Consider the following 22,388-nt stretch of genomic DNA (forward strand, 5'->3'; position numbering starts at 1 on the left):
CCAAATCAAAATCAATTCCTGGGCTTCAGTCATTTATTGTCTCTAATTATCAATTAAAATACGTTTCGGTGTTTTCCACCATCATCAGTTTTTATGTGTAGCGTTGTGTTACTACTTTAAGCCTTGGCATATATTTGGTCACCAACCCAAACTGATGATGGTGGAAAACACCGAAACGTATTTTAATTGATAATTAGAGACAATAAATGACTGAAGCCCAGGAATTGATTTTGATTTGGACTTGAAACTCAGTCAGGAAAGTATGTACAATTCAAATTACCCAGATAGAATTGCACTATTCAAATAAACACAAATGCAAAGGACTACCGATGCATGCAAGTTTAGTAGCCATTTGAATCATTCTCTAAATTAAATGGAGTCTCTCGAATTAACTTGATTAACTTTTGAAAATATCTCGAGTTAATTACCTATACAACGCGAAGCGATTTCCACATGAGCGCAGAGTAAGAAAAGAGAAAATTCGAATTAACGACGACAACGAGCGATATAAAAAATTAACAAGATCTAACTCATATCAAAAGTAGATGTAACATGAGGCACTTTTTAGGCTAAAAGATTTCGATTTCCTTGGCGTCGTTTCGAAGCCAAACAATTCAATGTAAAGAGAAACTAGCATTCGAATGATTCGATTATGCGACGACTCGATTTAATTTCAGTAACTTTTAAAAATATCTCGAGTTAATTGTCCAAAGCGATTGCGTTGTTCGCGTGAGCGCAGAGGGAGAAGTTGATTAATATCCAAGAAAAGTAACACAAATTCTCTGAATCAAAGCAGTTCGAATTAAAAACGACGATAAAATTGCATGCAGATAAAGATACGTAAAACCGAACTGATATCAAATGAAGATGCAACTTGAGACACTTTTTGAAGGGGAAATATTTCGATTTTCTTCATTTACTTTTGGGTCATTTTGAGGGAAAACAAATGCTAAACATAAACTAACAAAATACTAAATTCTTAAGCAGGAGAATGATACAAAGCGTTCATCAAAATAATTGGAAACCCAGTTTACTGAGCAAAAATGGACATTTTCAAACCGATTTTGCTGTTCTTCAATAGTTTTTTAAATATCATCATTATCTCGATAATGGCTCTAATAAGTACATTTCTTGGCGTTTTCTGTATTCAATCAGTATACATTTTACATACAAATTAGGTATATAGAAAAATCAAATTCAAATAAGTCGATTATACAGCGACTTGAATTAACTGGAGTTTCACATAAGCGCAGAGGGAGAAATACGACAGAAAGCGATAAAATTTCACAAATTTCTTGTTTTAGATACTTTTGTGTCATTTTGAGACTAATCGCTTCAATGTAAAAAAGGAAACGAATGCCATACAGAAACAAGCAAAAACTCAATCTTTAAGGAGAAAAATGATCCAAAGCATTCGCCATAATAATTTTAAACGCGGTTTAGTGAACAAAAATACACACTCTGAAATGGCCGTCGCAATATCCAGATCTGAATCCGATCGAGCGACTTTCGCATCACTTGATCGGCACTTAAACGCACCCAAAAACATAAAAATCTTCCAGATTTGTTATCGAGATTTGTAGTAGTGTTATTACATTCATACTTCACAAAGTTATATTAGATTAGAATCATTCGAATTATTATTTCGATTACTGTTAATATCCCCATTATAAGACCAATTCTGAAACCTTTTAACTAATTCTTTTTAGCTTTAATATAATTCAAAAAATATATATGTTTTGCGTCGGATTATGAAGTTAGATTAATGAAGCATCATTGCAAGCGACCCTAATGAACTACTTTTCATAATCAAGAGCAAATTAGCCCCACATTTAGGGACATAATGGCGGCTTGATAGGTTAGAAGCAGTTTTCATCCGCTGTCTTCTCAAATGCCATTCTTGTCAAATGACTACTAGATCAAATAGCCCCAACTAAGTGGATAAAAAACGCAAACGTGATAAGAACCGCTCGACGATTTTAAAGATCTTTTGGTTTTTGTTACTGGAACAAAGATGCATTTTAAACTTTTAACCTCTAAAATTTTGTTATTGGCTAAACTGAAAGGTGCGATTGATTATTCTCGAGTCTTGCTATTGGCTGTCCGCTTAAGGTTAACAATCAATGGTTATTTTATTGGTCACAACTTTACATTTAATCTACGAACTGACGAAAGCACCTTTGTAGAAGCATATTTTAGTCCGGGCGCTAGCGTAGGTTCGAAGCAATACCTATGTGTTACCACAAAAAATTACTTTTAATTTACTAATCTAAATTGATTTTTTTATAGAAATGATTTTGTCAATTTGTCAACATCGCGGTTAGTATTGAACTTTTAGGAACCAGACATAAAGAACTGTATGGTTTTGAACATTCGGGTACATAACTGATCCAGGAAATTCTATCCAATTTGAGAATCTGTACATGGATAGAAAGCCCTTTTTTCTCGGAAAATCAAATACAGCAGAAAATAAACACCCGCGCACAAAATCTGAGATAACAGAAACTAAATGGAAAACACTTGATTGAGTTATGAGGAAGTCATTAAATTGCCTGCTAACCAACAACCTCCACTAGGTGCCCGTTGACCAGTAGATCAAGCGCCTCTGATTTATCCTAAACAGTATAATTTTCTGTAAATCTAAAGTATACAGTTTGTTATATTAAATAAGTCCGTGAAACTCAAATCTGGGCTTCTAACCGGCCGATCGTCGGCTCCATTGAAAGTTTTTTTTATTGAAAATGAAACAGATTATTATATTCCTACATCGTTTACATACACTTTTGGAATCTGCTTTTGCGCTTAATCAATAAGAACGTTTGGATTGATTAATTATTATATAATTAAGACAGTCAACGATTATTTTGATAAACACTTTGGGGCAATTAATTGAAAAGTTCAACTCAACAATGATTTAAATAAATATTCGACAGCGGAAACGAACAAACAAAACGACTAAGAACTAATGACGCCAAACTTTTATTTAAATTCTTTAATGATTACATATGGGCGAAACGTGGATTTTATTGGCCGTTTCCTGGTCACTTAGAATTCATGCCACATTTTCTTCAGTTATCTGGTTAGTTGAAAAAATGTCTTTAATTCAATTCAATCAAAAGTAAATTGAATTTTTAACTGCCGTTTTAACTGCGCATGTTAGCCATTCGTTCATAACAGTCTTGGATTCATGCGCGCTAGACTATAGTAGGTATATAGCGTCTTTAATGCTAATTTTCTGCCTTAAGATGAATTACCTATTAGCACACGAGTAGTTTCATGATCATAAATTCATTTAAACCGTAACATTTAGCGTGTTTTACCTAAGATGATTAGAGTAATTTTTAATCAGTAATCGAGTTTAGGAAAACCAGTAATAGTTTAATTAGTAATAATCAGCTTAGTTGGGAGAATTGAAGGGAAAAATGCCCGCAGGAAGAGCCCGGCTAAAGACAGACATTACGGCAATTAAGGATTGTTAACCCGATAATAACACAATGTTACAAAATATACCAATTATGATATGACGGATGCATTGAATGTCAAATCAGCTTTGCCGTCTAGTAAGTGCATAAGTTGTAATTAACATGTTTTACGTTACGGTGCATCTGTATTCGTTGCAGTTGGAATAATTACTAGGTTAGATGCCGCAGGGTTGGATTGCAATAAAAGTACATCTTTTCCACCTTTATCCACTGAATTAATTGCCTTATTCATCGTGTGGTTTTTGAATGAAAATTAGAGTAATTTCAACAATAAGGCACAATCATTAATGATTTATCGGCACAGTTTTAAAAATGATGAATAATTAGCCTGCCAACGCAAAGTTGCCAACAGTTATTAAGATATGATGAACTCATCAAAAGCAACATTAAATTTTCATTGGACGCATGGTGACTTCGGTCTACTCGCAAGTAATTAACGTGTTCGATGTTACGCAACATGTGCATTTCAGCTGGTTTAATTGCTACATTTTAGGGAAAGTTAGCGACAGACGCAACGTAAAAAGGGTTGAAAACCAGAGGCGTATTTTGTACTTTTCAGGTTGGCTTTGCACACTTACGGTTGAAACTACAGAGTTCACTATCTTTGAAGATGGCCGGAAAAACTTCTTGTAAAAATCTACATTATTTTACCTATACCTACAACCCAAATGTAAAACGATTGGAATTAATAACGTTTTATTAATGTACATTTCATTAGCGACCCCAAAGCCAATATTCATGGAATTACCAAGACGTTGTTATCATATTTACATTCGAATTGAAATTCAAGTCACTTGATCATAGGAAGGTATTTAAAAAGAACCATAAACCAAACTTATTGCTTAGTAGAATTTTATATGTATTCAAGACGAAACGCTCTTAAATGTTCACGGGCTACCTAAATAGAATTTTAATGCTGTCCGCAACTAATTTTATCAAGTACAATGCCCATATTTTATAAGTTGTTGCTCGATAATGGTAATTTTGATTTTACGATCGATGAAAAACGATTATCAAATACTTCGGGTGTTGCACGTGAAACTTTTCCTTCTGGAAAATATCCCTTTTTCTCAGTTTATTGTGTACCTACTACAAATCTAGCTGGGAAAATATATGTTATTTCGAGCAGTTGGGTTCTGTATGGTTGAATTATTTGCAAATTCAACCAACCATTGTAGAGATAATTCAACATATAGATTAAAGTGCCAGTTACCTCCAGTATAGAGCGAGGTTTGTCTTGGTGAGCAAAACAAACGCACGAATTGGATCAGAACATACAAAAGAAAGCAACAAAGTGGCAATTTAAAATTATGATAATTTTTGGTAGATATAAAATCCGCTAAGAACCCGAAATCATGGGTTGTGGCCTGAGATAGGCATCGCACGTATACATAATAAAGCCCCGAACGCCCATAATTATTTACACATTAGCGGGGACCGCTATAATTACGTTTTAGAACTTTTCTGCCCGTTATTAAGTTTAACTTTTGAAATTAATACCTTAATAGCAACGTAATCGGTCGCTGCACTAAAAACGCCATAATTGGCTCTTCAGTTTCCTAACAGCGCCATTAACTGCTAACTTCTCAAAGATAAAACATGCAAAATGTTACCTACAAACGGGCTAATTATACCTGCGGGCCTTCCCATAATTTGCTTTCAATTAAATGCGCTCTAAAGTGATTCGACCCATCCTAATTGCAAATCCATGCAGAACCGGCGACTTGTTGCCTTTGTACCGAAACATACACGAATGCTTATTACCTCTATTGCATCCATCTAATCAATGCCAACTCGCCACAATCCTATTTGATGCTAAACGCAAACTTATTCACCTAAATATCGCATTCACATGCACACAAACTTCCAGATTAATAACTCGCGAACTTAAGGAAATATTTTATTATTTCATATTCTCATCCATCCTGTTTTAAAAACTGATGATTTACTTTGCGCTAGAGATATGTATATGAAAGATTCAATGAAAAGGTAGAAGCAAATTTGCTTTTTGGCTTCTCTAACAGGAATTTTGGAACATTTTTCATTTTGAAACACAAGAAAACGCTAAAGCTGGGCTGGGAAGAGAATGAAAACAAACGCCTAATTCGTGACCCTTATGTACGAAGGAGAAGAGCAGAAAAGCAAGAATTGACTTAGCAAAAATTTACGAATAACACTAAGAATAATACCAAAGCAAATGTTCCGTCACCCTCAAATATTGAGTGAAAAAGTGCGAGAAAAAACAGCTGATGAAAATCGAAAAATCAAACTGATACTACAAACATTTTTAGATTTGAAAATATAATAATAAACCAGACCGAATTGATTTACTTCCAAATACGATCTAAGCAACAAATAAAATGAATGATGCACAAGTGCAGTCACGAAATTTGATTTAATATTAACGGCAGAAGCAAATTATTTTTTTTCCAACATAAAGTTAACTTTTCTAACCTTTCTAGAGGAAACCAACACATAAAACATAGCATTTTCTTAAGTGCGAAGAAGCAGATTACAGAAAACAATGTTGCCGCATGAATTCGAACAATGCAAAACTGCTAAGTGAATTGTAAATCGAAACAAATAACAATGAGAATAGTAGAAAATCAATTTTTGACGCAAATATCCACTGATAAAAACCCAAAAAAGCAAAACGAATGAATAATTTATCAGCAAAACTGAGGCAGAGAGGCATTAACAAAAGTTAAACATGCTCACAGTAGCTTTGGGTTTTAACCCAAATCAAGGCCCAAAATTGGCAAAATCGAAATTGCATAGAATACAGCCTGGATAAAATTACTTCGAAACAAACAAAAAATATTAGCAATTATATTTACAAGTACCTACAGTCACGAAAGTTAATATAAAGGACACAAGAAATGGTAGAAGGAAATTACATTTTTGCCAACAAAAAATATGTTTTATAACCTAAGGATCTTTTTTTCGTTAGTTCTCTAAGGATTTTATAAATAATTCCACAAATCCAGCAATTTGCAGCAGAAATGGAGCAATAAACCACGATAGGGGTAACAAAGATAAAGCCAAAAAAAATGAAGACCTAAAAACTGTATATTGACAAAGTTGCATTACATATTGATATGTCTAAAGAAAAACATTACTAAAGCGAATGCAAAAATTACAACACTATAAGAACAGCAATGAATAATAAGAAGGATAATACAAAAACAAACGTTTTTGCAAATGCCCGGTGATTAATTAATAATTAATTAATTAATAATAATCAAAATTAATGTTTGAAGAAACAGTTGATAAAAGTCCAATAATCAAACCGATCATAAAGCTGTTTGTGAGAAAAAAGCAGCAAAATTGAACGAGAGAAACATTAAAAAAGTTAAATATGTTACAAGTGGGCTTTGTGTTAATTAAATATAAAAACGATCCCGAAAGTTGACATTAACAAAATTCCAGAGAATACTAACCAGATAGTTGCGAAAAATACAAAAATATTACAGTCACTCAAGGCCAAGTTAGTTAATTAAAACACTCAAATTAATATGAAAGATACAAGAGATGATCGAAGCAATGTAAAAATTGTGATACAAAAAATTAGGTTTTCTCACTTTTCTCGAAGCATTTTATAGGAAATCGTAAGCTAAAGACATAATTAAATTAAAGCATGTATACATATTTTTATGCACAAAGAACATTGCAAAAGCAAATGCAAGAATGAGGACATAAAAATAGTAACGAATAACAATAATACTAATACAAAAACAAACGTTGTCGCGTCAAAATATACGGTGAAAAGAAACAGTTGATGACAATTAAAACTGAAATAGAACTAAACGTTGATATTGATAAAAAAAACTTTATCAAAACTGATGCAAGCGAACAGTTAAGAAAGTTAAACATCTTCAAAGCCGCAGTGACTTAATGAATAAATATAAAGCAAGGCATAAAACAAAAGTTGAGAGTAACAAATTTGCGTGCAGTAGAAACCACATTGATTTGAAGGCAAGCATCAGAAAAAATAATAGAATAAAAAGGTTCCCAGAAAGTTTCGAAGAAAGCAAATGAAAAGCAAAACTGTACACTAAAGGAGACTGTAGGTATAAAAATGGCAACAAAAACATATATTTCCTTGTTTTTTCTTCAGTTTTAAGCAGCTGGAAAATTTAACTCGAAAAAAAGCAATTTCATATTCAAACCCAATACAAGAATTCAACAGCAAAAAAATAAAACTTGTGGCTTTTTGGGAATTTTAGGGCGAATCATGCGAACTATCAAACATTCTGAAATTTATTGAAAAAAAACCATAGACAGTCAGGAATACAAGTTGTGTAAAATTAGTAGTAGACAAGATATTTTTATTTTTTTGAACAATTTCAGTTGGAATCTCCAATTAGTTGTTGTTCTATAAAAACTTAGGTTTTAAGCCTGAGTTTAAGCTTGATTTTCCTGGTTTCCACTTTGAAGCTGCAGCATTTAGATGAACATAAGAGCGTAACGGTCACAGCTAATTTCGGTAGGCCGCTGTTAAAAAACACATCACTTTTCCTAGTCTAAATGTCTAGGCACCCAGAGTAGTGTTGAAGAAATAATAAAAACTGAAGTGAGCATTACACCATCGTCTCCCATTAGCCATAGCCGAGTGGTTTAATGGCAGTTTAATACACCTGCATCAATTTTTTCATCGCTAGTGTAACCTTGTTGTAAGCTCGGATCCGACACATTGCCGACAATTATCCGTAATTATATCCCCTGACAATAACAATTCTTAGAAGGCCACAATTCGACTAATTATTATTTAATTAAACTGGCCCGTTTATCCTGCTATTAGATCGTTAACTGTGGCATTTAGGAAACGGTCGGCTGGTAAGTGGCTTTGCTTAACAGCAACTGATGTTTTTTTCCTACACTCAGAAATTTTTCTATTTGCAATTCACCGAAAGCGTTCAGATTTCCGCAAATTGGGCCTTTATTCAGCTGGGTCTCATGCAAATTAGGTGCCACATAAAACAGTAGCTTTTAATTACAGTGAACTAAAGAGATTTATTGCAACAGTTGCATAGCATTTCCCCATAAAAATTGGGACAGCATAGGAAATGGACACATTAACATCCTCAATTAAGACGTATTACGATCGGTCTGTTTGCAATTAAATTAACATATTTTTTAATTATGGGCGGCAATTAAGCCAAAAATGTTAATCAAAAGCTTGTGCCGCCTCTCTGTATGCTAATCAACGCATTAGCGGTATCAAAATTCGTTTGAAATTAGATTAATTTTTATTTACTTTGGGCGAACAGTTCATTAATAATGCTTCAGAGTAAGAAGCGACTTTTCGCTTGCGATTTCTTGCACCAGGAGGTGAGCTACTTGTGAGTCCTAAGCCATTTTCCTTCAAGTGTTTCCTTGACTTTTTCTCCTCTGACTCTTATTTCGAGTGGCTTCAGCTTCCGGAAGATGAAGCTTTTTTGATTCAGTTCGGGGTTTTCTCAGCTTCAAGGGATTCGTTCAAGCTCTCCAGCCTTAGGAAAGCATTCAAGTCAACTGAAAAAATCACTCAGAAGTCCGATATTTCGCACAGAAACATCCAACTAAGGATCTTTCTCATTAATTTAACAATGGCCGAGTGAAATTATAATAAAACATTAACAAACGATAAATGGAGAGTATCCATTATGATCAAATCTAACGAGCAACAGCCTCTGACATCCACTTTTATTGTGTAAAATTTATTGTATTGTGCGAGGCTGAGTGTGGGTTGGCCACTGGACTCTTAATTTGTTTTCATAATGCTGATTTCTTTTAGTTAATCGTCTATTCAGTTGTCTCGACTGTATGATAAAGATGTTGCCAACGGTTTCCGTAAATCATTAGGCGGCTCTTTAAAATACTAATTGATTGTTATTTGTCTATTTATAAGGCAATCAATTTTTTGAAAATTTTGTTTATTAATGCGACAGTTTAATGGTTTATTGGAAAGCAACAAAACGGGTTGTTGTATTAATTTGCTAGGACTGGGCTCGATGGTTGAAGATTATTTATTGCAGTTTTTGGCAAAAATGAATGGCTCAAAATACACAAACAGCAATTAACAGAATAAATTAGTTAATTCCAGCAATGAAGATGTGGAAAAAATAATTTGTGCTATTTTTTAGTGTATTTTATAACAGTAAATTGATCTTTCAAAGCAAATTCACGTGCGGCCAGTATGCGCTCGAATAATATCTAAATGCATACAAGGAAAATAACCGGCATACAATCTCAGTTTCTCGGGTTAAGTGAGTTGCTCAACCGCATTCTTGATATGCAAAATGCCTTTTGTACTCAAAGTGGTACAAATTGGCGCCCAATTATGCTTACACCAGTTATAAAAAACACTTTCTTGTTCGTAAATACGCAGACTGAGCAGCAATTTATACAGGGGCCAGCCTATTATTGCACACAAGCGGAAATATTAAAGTACGTATGAATGTACAAATTAGCTGGTTTTGTTTTAAATTTATTCTGATTTATTTTCCTCACTGCGTGTATTTGTTATGATATTCTTATCTTCCCTGGGTCGCAGTCAAAGTGCGAAGTAAACATTTTGAACCTCGTTTAATTCATTACGTTTCGGCGAGACAACAGCGCCATCATCAGATTTAAAATTTACACAAACTGATGATTGGTAAAAATCAACGTTCTTTTAGGTCTTTGCCTTCTTGAAACCTTATATTTGTCAGACAAATTTTTGTTTTTACCAATCATGAGTTTGTGTAAATTTTAAATATGAATATGGCGCTGTTGTCTCGCCGAAACGTCATGAAATAAACGATGTTCAAAATTTTTACTTCACACTTTGTTTCAAATATTTGAAAATAATGAAGTTTTTTCGGGCAGAAAGACCCATTGGGTCGATAGCCTTTTCCTGTAGGATATAAAGATTACTTACATATACATATATGAAAATTTTTTTAGACAAATCGGGTGTTTCAAGTATGCAAGTTTGGCCAGATCCCCTAATAAATCAATGTCGGGTTTATTAAGAAACACCGAGAATTCGCTTGGACATCCACATGGCATTAGGGGGCTATAAAAATGGGCAAAAATGCAGCCTTTTTCTATATTAGCATAGTTATTTGAAAAGGCGGCTCACTATATTACGATCATCAACTCGATGGACACGGGGAATTTTGCGAAAAAAAGGTGTGTGCTGTCGAATTTAATTATCGTCCTGCCTGGATTCAGCCAGCCATTTGAATACCGTAGTTATCAAAGGAAATAAATCGCATTTTACTTCAAATTGCCAGCCAAAATAACAAAGAATCTCCGAGTAATTAAACTGGCAATAAGTACCAGAAGAAACATTTAAAAAAATCGTCCCACACATGCCGGCCGAACACAATACCCAGTCAATAATATAAAATAAAAATCAAATGGTGACGGCTGCTAGTTAGATTTTTATCGTTTAATCTATTCTTTAGAGCCAGTTAGCGTTGGCTCCGGGCCCTAACAGGCTTATGATTGACTCTCGAATTAATTTAATAATAGACTCTAACAATGCCCTTAATCTAGTTTCACGCCCCTAAAAAAGGGCCGTTTGTTACCGGCTCACCAGACCGTAAATACGACATTCGAAAAGAGGATCGGATGCATGTATGCGATACGTTTTTTCCCCTTTCTTTTATTGTATTATATGAAGTTTTTTTAAGTTGCTAGGGCGTGTCGGATTGAGTGCGAAATCCAGCCTTGCTGGGGATTAGATAATATTGTCAATCAACTTCTAGTTCTGGGACAGCAGCTCTTTTGTCCCGCAAAATTTGCTGTTTTTAACGATTCTAATTAAGTTGGGCAAACAATAAGGTGCAATTTACCGCACTAGTTTCCTATGCGGTAAACAGAGATTAATGAGAGCCGTGCGCTAATTCTTTGAGCCAGTGAGTCACTCAGCGCTGAACAATACCGACCACTGTAAATTCGATGTAACTGATGCATAAGTTGCCACTGTTTTGCAATTTCACATTAATAATCGTCGCAAATTGCACTCTGTTTCGCGTTTGATTGCAAAAATGATAGATGGTTTAAGCGCAAATGGGAAAAAACTTCGTTGCTTTTCAAACGAGCCAAAGTGTTGCGCAATGAATGGATTAGAATTGGGGTTTTTTTCGACTAAAAGTTTTAAAACTGAACTACTTTTCAGTGTTTTACTTGAGCCAAAAATGGCCGGTTAGTCGCTTTATTGTCTATTTTCTTCATTATTAAGTTCAATTTTTCAAAAACTACCGAATAAATGATGAGCAAACTGGTTGATTGAGCAATGTATTCAAAACTTTCGTCAAGTATCGTCTCATTTAAAATTTGGCTCACATTTCTTAGTGTTTCCGTTCGTCCGATGCGCCCTTTCCTGTACAGATGTAGAAACAGGGTCAATTTTTTGAAAACGAAGGAAAGCAACGAATAAAAATTAATTATTGCCCTATTTGAACTCCGATATCGCACAAACAGGCGTATCAGGCGCATGCATGTTTCCATTAGGCCTGTATAACCCAGTGAATGTTTAGGTGTTAGCGCAGTGCGGCGCAACATTTTTCAGTTTCGAATTTGGCCCAAAAACCAGATTTGTCCTTTAAAACATCGCACCTTCCAAACCAAAACGAGTAGCCAGTTGAAAGTTTAACCATCTTTCGAAGACACTAGACTCTAAAGATGCTGAAAGTTTCATCCAAATCGCCCCCAATGCTGAGCTGTGCGAGCTTTTTAAAGGTTGGGCTCAAAATTGATCTTTCTCTAGAACTACCCTCTGCCCTTTAAAAAATCGCGCCGTCCAAACCAAAACGAGTAGCCAGTTGAAAGTTTCACTAGCTTTAGAAGACACTTGACTCTAAAGATGCTGAAAGTTTCATCCAAATCGCCCCCAATGCTGAGCTGTGCGACCTTTTTAAAGGTTGGGCTTAAAATTGATGTTCCTCTAGAACTACCCTCTGCCCTTTAAAAAATCGCGCCGTCCAAACCAAAACGAGTAACAAGTTGAAAGTTTCACCATCTTTATAAGACACTCGACTCTAAAGATGCTGACAGTTTCATCAAAATCACCCCCAATGCTCAGCTGTGCGAGCTTTTTCAATGTTGGACTCAAAATTGATGTTTCCTTAGAACTACCCTCTGTCCTTCAAAAAATCGCACCTTCCAAACCAAAACGAGTAGCTAGTTGAAAGTTTCACCATCTTTAGAAGACACTTGACTCTAAAGATGAGGAAAGTTTTATCGAAATCGCCCCTAATGCTAAGCTGTGCGAGCTTTTTCAATGTTGGACTCAAAATTGATGTTTCCCTACAACTATTCTCTGCCCTTTAAAAAAGCGCGCCGAGTAACAAAGCAGAGAAAAAGTTTACAAAAAATTGTTTGGAAAATTGGCCACCCTCATCGCTCTGAAGATTTTTAAAGGTTCTTTCAAATTTCAGGTCAAAAAACGCATTATTTTTTAATTTTACTTTAGAATACTGATAATCTTCAGGTATTTTCTGTGAAAAAAATTTAAAAAATTAACACTCCTTTCCTTAACAGTTTTGTAAACATTTTTATTTTTTACTAAATTTGTTTAGCAGCTTTTCGGACTTTCGAAATTTCGGACAAAACCCCAATAATTTTTTCTGGTTTTTTCCAAAAATATTCCCCAGAACAGAACAAGCGAAAGTTTAAAATCAATTATTTGGAAAACTCGTCACATTCGTCGCCGTGAATAATTTGGTTTTCTTTTAAAATCCGGGATTCACTTTTAGGTCAATATTTGTAAACAAAACTATATCTAAGTAGAAAAACGCGTTTTTTAACGTTTTACTGTAAACTACTGGCAAACGGAGAGTCATATGCAAAAAAATTAAGAGATCAATTTTACAAGAAAACTCGTCGTCTTTATATCGGTCTTCTTTATCGTCTTTTTCGAATACCCGTTGTTATACATTACATTACATATTACGTACACATACATTATTATACATAAAGACTCATTTTCGTTCGTTCCGTTCGTCCGATGCGCTTTTTCCCCGAACTGCGTTTGCCAGAATTCGGACGAATAATTTCGTCAGATTTTGTATATGTGGAAAGTTTTATCATGAGCGACCGGATCATCGATATTTATCAAATCAGCAAACAATTCAGTTTTTGAAAATGTCCACTTTTTCTCTATTCTCTACATTATTCAGTTTTGTAATGTTTCAGAAACGACGCAAGAAATGTTGCAAACTTTCAGTTAATTATCGTTTCTGTTTGAAGATAACGAACAGCAAGAAAAACATTCGTTTCCATTGGTTCAACTCGTCTGAAGCGAAAAAATGCGCTGTTAGCTTTGCAGTTCTAACCATATTGGCTCTTAGTATTAGGAATTCAGAAGAGATTTTAGTGTTCTTTATCTCAGACAACCAGCAAATTGGGACAAAACCTTTAACAAATCAAAGCAAATTAAGAAACTGAAAAAATAAAAGAGCCGGCCGAGAAAAACCCAATTCTTGATATGGTGACTTTAATGTGACCTCATCTAGGCAGATGCGTGCTCTGAATATCGTCCACGCTGTGAGATTGACACGCCCATAAACTGTGCAGACAAGACAATGGAAAAAATGATCATTGAAAAGTGCGTCATTGTGCAACAACGTTCTATCGTTCGTCTGTAACTCTGCAAGAACGCCAGCAGGCGTGTTGGTACCAACATCCAAAGAGTTTTTCAGTTCGGAAACTGCACGTGTTACAATTGAATGGCGTTCGCAACGAAATTTGTCTTCGCCGTTGATAAACGCGCTCTAACAATCCACATACGGCACGGCCAATAAAACAGAGCGGCCCACGTAAGGCTCAAACACAATAGAGCTGTGTGTTGCGATTTCACAAGTCAATTAGCGCGTTGCGTGCTTGCGCATCATTAGCCAGCGATCGTTACGATAGACTGAGGTAAAGTTAGCTGTGCTTTCGACCGTTCGATAAGTGTTCATTATATGTGGAAAACCGAGCTGGCAAACTCGGAACCTTATTATTATTGTATTAACTGCAAATTGAAGTTTAGTACACTTTGGAAAAATCGCACGCCGCCCGTATACACATAGATTTACGCAACCATTGTTATTTCAATTCATTATAACTGTACGGCTCGGTCAATATTAGGTGTTAACAGTTTATAAATTATTTATCGATATAAGTGGCGTGAAAGGCCGATGTGCATCTCTTTGGGGTGTCGTGCAACAGCCAATTCACTGTAATTTCACTCGCCAGAATTAATGGCGACTGGGTTTTGGCAATGAATATATTACCGTTGGTTTCACTCAGATAACCAGACACTCGTTAGCCAATCCCAGTGCATCGATCTCAATTTTTCATAATTAGCCTGGAATTATTCATTGCATTTTCACCATTCAGCTAGTTTTCAGCTGCAAGATTTTCCTTGATTTTTCTTCACTAAACGCCTTAAAATCTAGCTACTTTTCGGTTCTCAACTCTAAACAGTTTTGAACAAGAAAACGCTTTTTTTCGCATTTCCAATAAGTCTTCAAGTCAAGGCTGAAAACGAGTTCATCACAGAACAATTTGATTATTCTAAAGACCGATCGTTTGGGCAGGACGCAGCCTGATGTGGGCAGCTAAACAAGCCTCCAAGTCCAAGTGAAAAGCTAAGCGCGCACTTATCTCATTTCAACTAAGACAAATGCTCACTTTAATTCGTTCCGTTCGTTAGATGCGCTTTTATCTTCGGCCGGTTTTTCTGTCAAACTTTTTGGCCCCGAACTGCGTTTGTCAGCATTCGGGGGAATTTTTTTTCCAGATTTTGCATATGTGGTATCGTCCACTGGAAAGTTTCTAGCGCACGAATTAAGTCATTTGTCGTTATTTATCAAGCCGAAGATAATCGCGTATCAGACGAACGGAACGAATGAAAGTGAACATTCCAGCCTCTGGAAGCATTTTGGTTCCTGTTCGCCGAAAGTGGGACGAAATGGAGCGAATGATCCAATTTCACTGTTTTTTACTGAATTGCGACAATTCTTGCATGTATTTTTTTCCAAATTTACTGATATTACATCCATTAAAATCGTCCAATATTATTAACAATTATTTGCTGGCTTGATAAATAACAGCAGAAAACCTACCACAAATGCAAAATCTGACGAAATCATTCGTCCGAATTCTGGCAACCGCGGTTCGGGTAAAAACGTTTCGAAAAAACAACCAGCCGAAGGAAAGCGCGCATCGGACGAACGGAACGAATGTAAATAAATATTTCGCAAAGTTTGACTACGAGCCTCACGCGAAATCAGCTACGAGAACCGTTAAATTAGGGCAAAGTTGTGCATTAGTCAGACTAAGAAAACCCTGACTATTTCCAATCATATTCCGAAAAAGGAACGAAATTTGGAGAAAACGGTTTCATATTTTTCTCATTTTATTTGAAGAAATAATCGAAAACAATTGACACATTTTTTAGCAATTTTGTAATTGAAATTCGACGTTTCGATTTACGGCAGAGATCATTAAATTTCCTTTATGAGATTTGCAATTTCAAGACACTTAAACCAATTTTTTCCAAGTTCACTCGTAGAAAATTGTCATCATTATTATCAGCAATTATGTGCTGATTTGTACAGTAACAACAAAGAACCTCAAGAATCTGACGAAATTATTCGTCCGAATTCTGACTATCGCGGTTCATACAAACAGGCTTTGAAAGAACGACCAGGCGAAAGCGGAAGGAAAGGAAACAACATTTTCTTTGTGTTCGTTGTCTTCACACAGCAAAGACGATAATTAATGGCATTTTTTAAACAGTGCTGAAATCCAGTTGAGTTTTTTATTCAACCGGTTTGCTCAACATTTGTTCCGTCGTTTATAAAAAAATGGCAGCCTAATAGTGGAAAAAATAGAGAATACAGCAGATAATGGCATTTTGAAAAACCGAAGTTAACTTTGGCGCGTTAAAAGATGGTGTTTGAAAGTTCATTAAGGCTCGATCGTTTAGACCAGATAAAGCCTCCAAGTGTAACGAACGGATCGAATTCAATTGAATATGTTCTGCCTTATTTTACAGGAGATGATAAAACACGGACTTCGTGCATTCATTTGCATTCGTTCCGTTCGTCCACTGCTTCGGCGAGCAAAAGCGCGCTTGCCTTTAATCCAAGCCTTCAATAATGAACGCTTGACGTTTTTATGAAGACAATTCTGATAATGGCATTCAGCTGAAGGCAAAAACATTATAAATCGGTGTGAAGAGTTCCATGAATTAATATGTAATACACCTTGTAAATATCTTTTAATCCTATAATCCATCAAGCGTGTAATTAACGGAACCACCTGCGCTTTGCCTTATTCAGCGCTGAATTTTAAGCAATTGTTTCATCAATATGTTGATACGAATAATCCGATGGACGCTTTAATCTAGCCAGTCCGGAATGTTGCGACAACAAAGTTCTAAATTCTTGTGGTTTTTAGGTCCAGATATTCCGGGATTCCTTCTACAGCCGTTCAGAAAACCGAAGAGGATACGAACGGCATTCAGCCCATCGCAGCTACTCAAACTAGAACACGCCTTCGAAAAAAACCATTATGTGGTGGGCGCCGAACGGAAACAACTGGCCAACTCTTTATCCCTATCAGAGACACAGGTTAGAATCCATGAGTTTTACATGAAATAACCCGAAAGCCCAGCGCTTTTTATGCATAAAAATTCATCTGTTTTTCTGTTGATTGGACCTACCAAGAATTAATCGCCACGATTTTTTTCAACATTCTGAAAAATTCTGGGAAACTTAAATGTTCAAAAGGTGTGCCTTTTACGGCTTGTGAGAGTGGCACGTACTTCGTTTGGGTTGTCCTCTTTCAATTCTTGCTGATTGTTTGGGTTGAAAAAAACGGAGTTAGATCTGGCCATCTAGGAGGCCATCAATGGGTCCTCTCCATCCTATCCACCGATCGGGCAAGGTTTAAGCCAAAAATTCACTGCTGTTCTATTTGGGTACGTGGAAGAATTCCCTTTCTTCTCGTTCCGTCAACTTAACCACTTCGAAAATGGAATGAAGCACTAAATACTTTCGAAACAGAACGTCCAAACAGTAGGACTATTGTTTGCTAATTACATTCAATTTACTTCACGGCTTTGAAAACTCTCAGCTCAGTTGATTGATCCGTGTAGACGCTCCTAACTGTTCGGCTAGGAGAATAATCAATAAGTAATGCCTCTGATAGCTTCTTAAGCAACAATGTTGCCTTCAGTGTCTAAACTAAACGGGCTGTTTTACCATAATGGGTGTAACATTAATATGTATTCGCTGTTAATGCCAAAGAAAAATGATTAACGATGGCATTGAAACGAGTACTAGAATTACCCTAATAAACAGTTGGAGTGGCCGATAAATTAGAAATTCAATTCGGCGTATCCAGCGGCAGATGTTCCAGCCAAATGTAAACCAAACACTACAGTAGATCACCCTCCCAATATGGCGTCGTACATTCGCCAATGAGGATCATCCGCGGATCCATTGTTGTTCCCAGAAACGAATGGTATGGATGGTTTGAAAGGGCGCCAGTTGCTCCCTTTTTCATCCCTCTAATCGTTCAGGAAAAGTTCTGAGTGGGGGGGGTTGCGCACGCGCACCCCCCGATATCGACCCAACAAGGCCCGGGAGATTTGTCGGGATAATAGAGCATGATTGGGCGAATTATTTGAACAATTGTCTCCCTAAACATCCCCTCATTTTACGACGGCGAGATTTGCTTTATTGTATTTCATGGGGTGAGTGCCAAACGTAATTTAAGCGCTGTTAAATGGTTTGTTACGTTTTATGCGATTTGATTGCTTTATGCAACGTTCAGAGTCTGGTGAATTCGGCTGGAAATGAGAATGGTTGCTTTATATACTTGTGTATACAGGGTCAAAGAACTCTGCGACATTCTTTGGCTCAAGAGAAGACGATCTGCCCTAAGTCTTATTAGGAAAAAATGTTTGGCTCCTCTGTTATTGATGGTCAAAGATCTTCAAGATTTTTTTCTCAAAATCTTGCAGCAATTATAAAATATTTCCCTCGTTTGTTAAAAGCGTCAATTTTCTGATGTTTTTTTGAGCTCGGCCCAAAAAAGTGTTTATAATTTTTTGAACGAACGATTGTACATCAAACATACAGCGACAGTTTTCTCATCTAAACCCAAGGTTTTCATTGTCCCCTAAATGCAAGCGTTTGCATTGTTCCTATTGTTGCAACACCTTGTATATAAAGCATGCACGCAACATCCACTAGTATAAGTGCATTTAATGCGACTTTGCAGGAAACAGAGCGGTTAATTGCAAGGAAGAAGCAGAGGGTGTTAATAGTGGTTCCTAAATTGGTGTTTGGCTTCAACCACATTTAGAAGTCGTGACAACGGCTGCTCAAGTGATATTCTTGATGCATTTTGGTCGAGTTACACGAAATATGAATAATTGCGGTTTGTACAAAGGATCTAGAAAAGCAGCAGATTGTGATCCGGAAAAGGGCAAGAGTAGTAATTTTGTTACGAAACCCTGTTGTTTGAACAACGTGATGGTTTTTGTAGGAGTTTTCAATTCAATTTGCTGTTTTTTATCTTCAATTCTGTGCCTTTTTGCAATATTTTTCCCAGGGCGTCTTTCAGTCTAATTTTTATCGCCGCGGTTTCAGTAGCACTCAAAATTATCAGTTATGAAGAGTCTGCACGACGCAACACACTATGAATAGTTTAGCTTTTCTTGTATTTTTTGATTCTCTATTCAAAGAATTCCAAGGCGATTTTAATTTTCAGCTCAATTTAGCTGATTGATTGCCCCTCTAGGTATTTGACTTCTATTGCTCCACCTAGAAAGCTTTGTTTTTATTTCTTATGTATTTTTTTTTCGGGCTTCTTCGTTTTTGCTAATTGAGCTTCAGTTTAACACGGTTCTTGATGCACAATCAAAAATTTGGCTATTATAATTATTTTGATGTATTTCCGACTTTTTTGACGCTTCCGACTAAGCTTGAATAATTGATTTGTTGTTCGTTTGGATCGATTTGGATTTATTCGAGTTTGTTTGGGTTAAACTCTGTTAGTTTGGGTTTGCTTCAGATCGTTTGGATTAGTATGGCCTTCAAAGCACAGCAAACTATTTAGTTTTTATTCAAAGTTTGGTAAAGAACGTTAAATTACAATAATTTTCCATGTTAACTAACTAACCTGATGAATTAACTGCAAGCTGAGTTTGATGCAATTTCATTTTATTCAAAGAATTCCATTGCAGATTAAAATTGTTACATTTAAAAATTCTAACTTTCTCAATCAACATTTTATTCTCCGTTTTTTTCATTGTAGTTTCTGCCTTCATGCCTTTTATTTTAATTTATCTGTCTAGAAAAGTTCATTATATTTTGTTCTCATTTTACTCTATTTCTGGTTTATTCTTCTCCACTAATAAAGCTTCAATTTTACCCGGTTTTTGATGCAAAAAAATAGTTCAAGTTTGTTTCTGTTCAGGTCAGTTTGTTGAAGTTAAAAACGTTTGAATTCATGCAAATTTCTGGTGCAATCAGAATTTTGGCGCAAAAGATTATTAGACAAGACGACAATTGCCAATTCAGTTTCAAGTTTTAAATCGCCGTGTTATTAAACGAATAATTTGCTTCTTCCTTCTTAATTTCCTGCTATTTTTCGAAATTTGTTTTCTTCTATTTGCGAATATCCATTTTATTGTTATTTTGATGTTTCCGTCTCCTTTCGCTCTTGTAACTAAGCTGGTACAACGCTAATTGATACAAAACATAAACCTTTTAAATTGTTGTGATCCGTCTGGGTCAGTTTTGGTCTTGCTTGAGTTATTTTGGGTGCGTTTGACTCAATTTTAGTTTGTTCCTTCCTTTGTACTTCGTAATAATTTTTTGTTTCTACTAAAATTGGCGCAAAACATTGTAAATTAACTTTCCTAATTCTCAAGAGAACGACGCTGGCCTGTTGGTGGTAATTTGCGAATTCAACAGATTATTTGTTCCGTCTTTCTTGATAGTTCCTGATTTTGCTATATTAAAATTTCCTTGTTCTAGAGATTGAAAATGTATTTTGTCAAATACTCTTCAAATGTCTTAACTGGTTTTGGGCTTTTTCGTGACCAGTTCCAAAGCAAAGAAGAATTTTCTCCCACATATCGCGAAATAAGTTAAATAAATATCTTCCGGACGCTTTTTGAAGCTTCTTCACTAGCCTGTTCTTAGATATTTTTACATTTTTCTCGCTGTCCAGTCACATTTCCTGCAAATCCTTCACAGATGCAGTCAAGCAGTCAATTATTTGTAACTCTAATATTTCAACTACAGTTTTTGCACATTAAATACTGTGAAGAAGTGCGTTGGATACTTTTGTACATAAATTTGCGGAGACGTTGCTTGTAATAGCGGAATGTTGTTGATTGATAATTGGCGGGTGGCGTAAAGCGTAAAAGGAAAGTGCTGAAATTGGTGGTTGGTGAAAAGTTGCCATAAATTAGGAAGTAAACACAATCGCGGTTCGCTCCAGCAACTGGCAATCAAGACGTATTAATTTTCCACTCGACTAAACTATATTAAAATAATTTGTTTAAGCATCTCGTGCATAATGGGGCCGTGTGCAAACTGCACTTCTTGTATTATTATCTGCACCATCAACATACTGGTATTCTGAGCCCGAGGCGAAACCCACTCAACGATAGCCATCGAGAGGGATATGTTTTTTCGTAAGCTATTATTCTCAGCCTTCTTAATTAATATTATTGATAACGTAAAGTGATCAAAATTAAAAATTTAATAACACGTTCGGCCGCTGGTTTAGACTAATAAATTGCCTCAAATTGCTTTGAGGCCTAGGGCGTGTTTCAATTCGAGCTACGGGTTAATTCTACCTTTGGTTCTCCTTCGGATGGTTTGCCTTTCGCATTCCGTTCATCTGGCAAATTAATTTATAATGTCGTTGCCGGTACCAAATAACAGTAATATCCGTCGGTTATTGCTAAAAATCACCGATATCGATGCAGATGTGAACAAACAGGACATATTTACAACGCCAGATTCTAATCAAAACCTTTGCCTCAGACGCAACCTATCCAAATGGTAATCACCCGTTTGATTGCTTTTATGGTACCATTTTAGTGCCACCGCAGCTTTAACTATTTTTTGATGCGTAGCATAAATCGCCTTTTAAACCTCCAAATAGCTATTAAATAAATGCATCTCAACAACTTTTACTTGCCTAAAGCAAATTTGTTTTGTGCATATTGTGTCTTCAGCCGGGTTTTTAAAACGCTCCCCAAAAGCAAGTGTTGTGATTGTTCTTTTGGCCCCATCCACGATTTAAGAACAAGAGAGATCTTTTCTGAGATTTAAGCAAAAAAATTTGTTGGTAAATTATTTTGTGTTGTACAAATGATACAAGCGTTTTCTTGAATATCACATAACATTTTATTGAACCTATCACCAGAAAGGGTTTATTACATATATTGTTTAATTGATTATTGCGGCTTTTCTCCAGCACCGGCAATAAATACTGCATATATTATGCATGCGTAATTTGATATTTGATATCAGCATAGAGATTTAACGGCAATTGGAATTAATAATTAATAGTCCACAAAACAGGACAATTGCGCTAAATTCAAATGTGCGTTAAATGGGAAATTCGCTGCTTTACTAATTGATTTAATTTACCAGTTATGTTAATGAACATTGACTAATTCAATAATATCAACACTTCTAGGCCTTTCAGCTACAATCTTGCAGGATTTTGGGTTAAAAAAAACTTTTGTTGCCGGTTTGAACGGGGAAGTTTGCATTAAACGGCATTTGCTGGCCATTTTCGCAGGAAAAGTGGTCACTAATTGGACTAGAACCGATTTATTCGCTTTATGTAGTTGGTAGGCCATAAATTCGTTCCATTACGCCGTCGACATTTACATGAAAGTGTGAA

General features: G+C 35.8%; 1 protein-coding gene across 1 annotated transcript in view; it reads left to right on the forward strand.

Annotated features, from left to right (window-relative positions):
* LOC109545596 (homeotic protein empty spiracles) overlaps positions 1 to 22,388 on the forward strand; it is a 124,973-nt gene that overhangs the window by 93,804 nt on the left and 8,781 nt on the right. Inside the window, exon 2 of the mRNA XM_019916374.2 lies at positions 16,905 to 17,077. Coding sequence (XP_019771933.2) covers positions 16,905 to 17,077 — 173 coding nt within the window. The remainder of the gene's footprint in view (positions 1 to 16,904; positions 17,078 to 22,388) is intronic.

Source organism: Dendroctonus ponderosae, unplaced genomic scaffold (genome assembly GCF_020466585.1).
Source record: "Dendroctonus ponderosae isolate FM_Combo_2020 unplaced genomic scaffold, Dpon_F_20191213v2 Dpon_F_20191213_5, whole genome shotgun sequence".
Taxonomy (NCBI): Eukaryota; Metazoa; Arthropoda; class Insecta; order Coleoptera; family Curculionidae; genus Dendroctonus; species Dendroctonus ponderosae.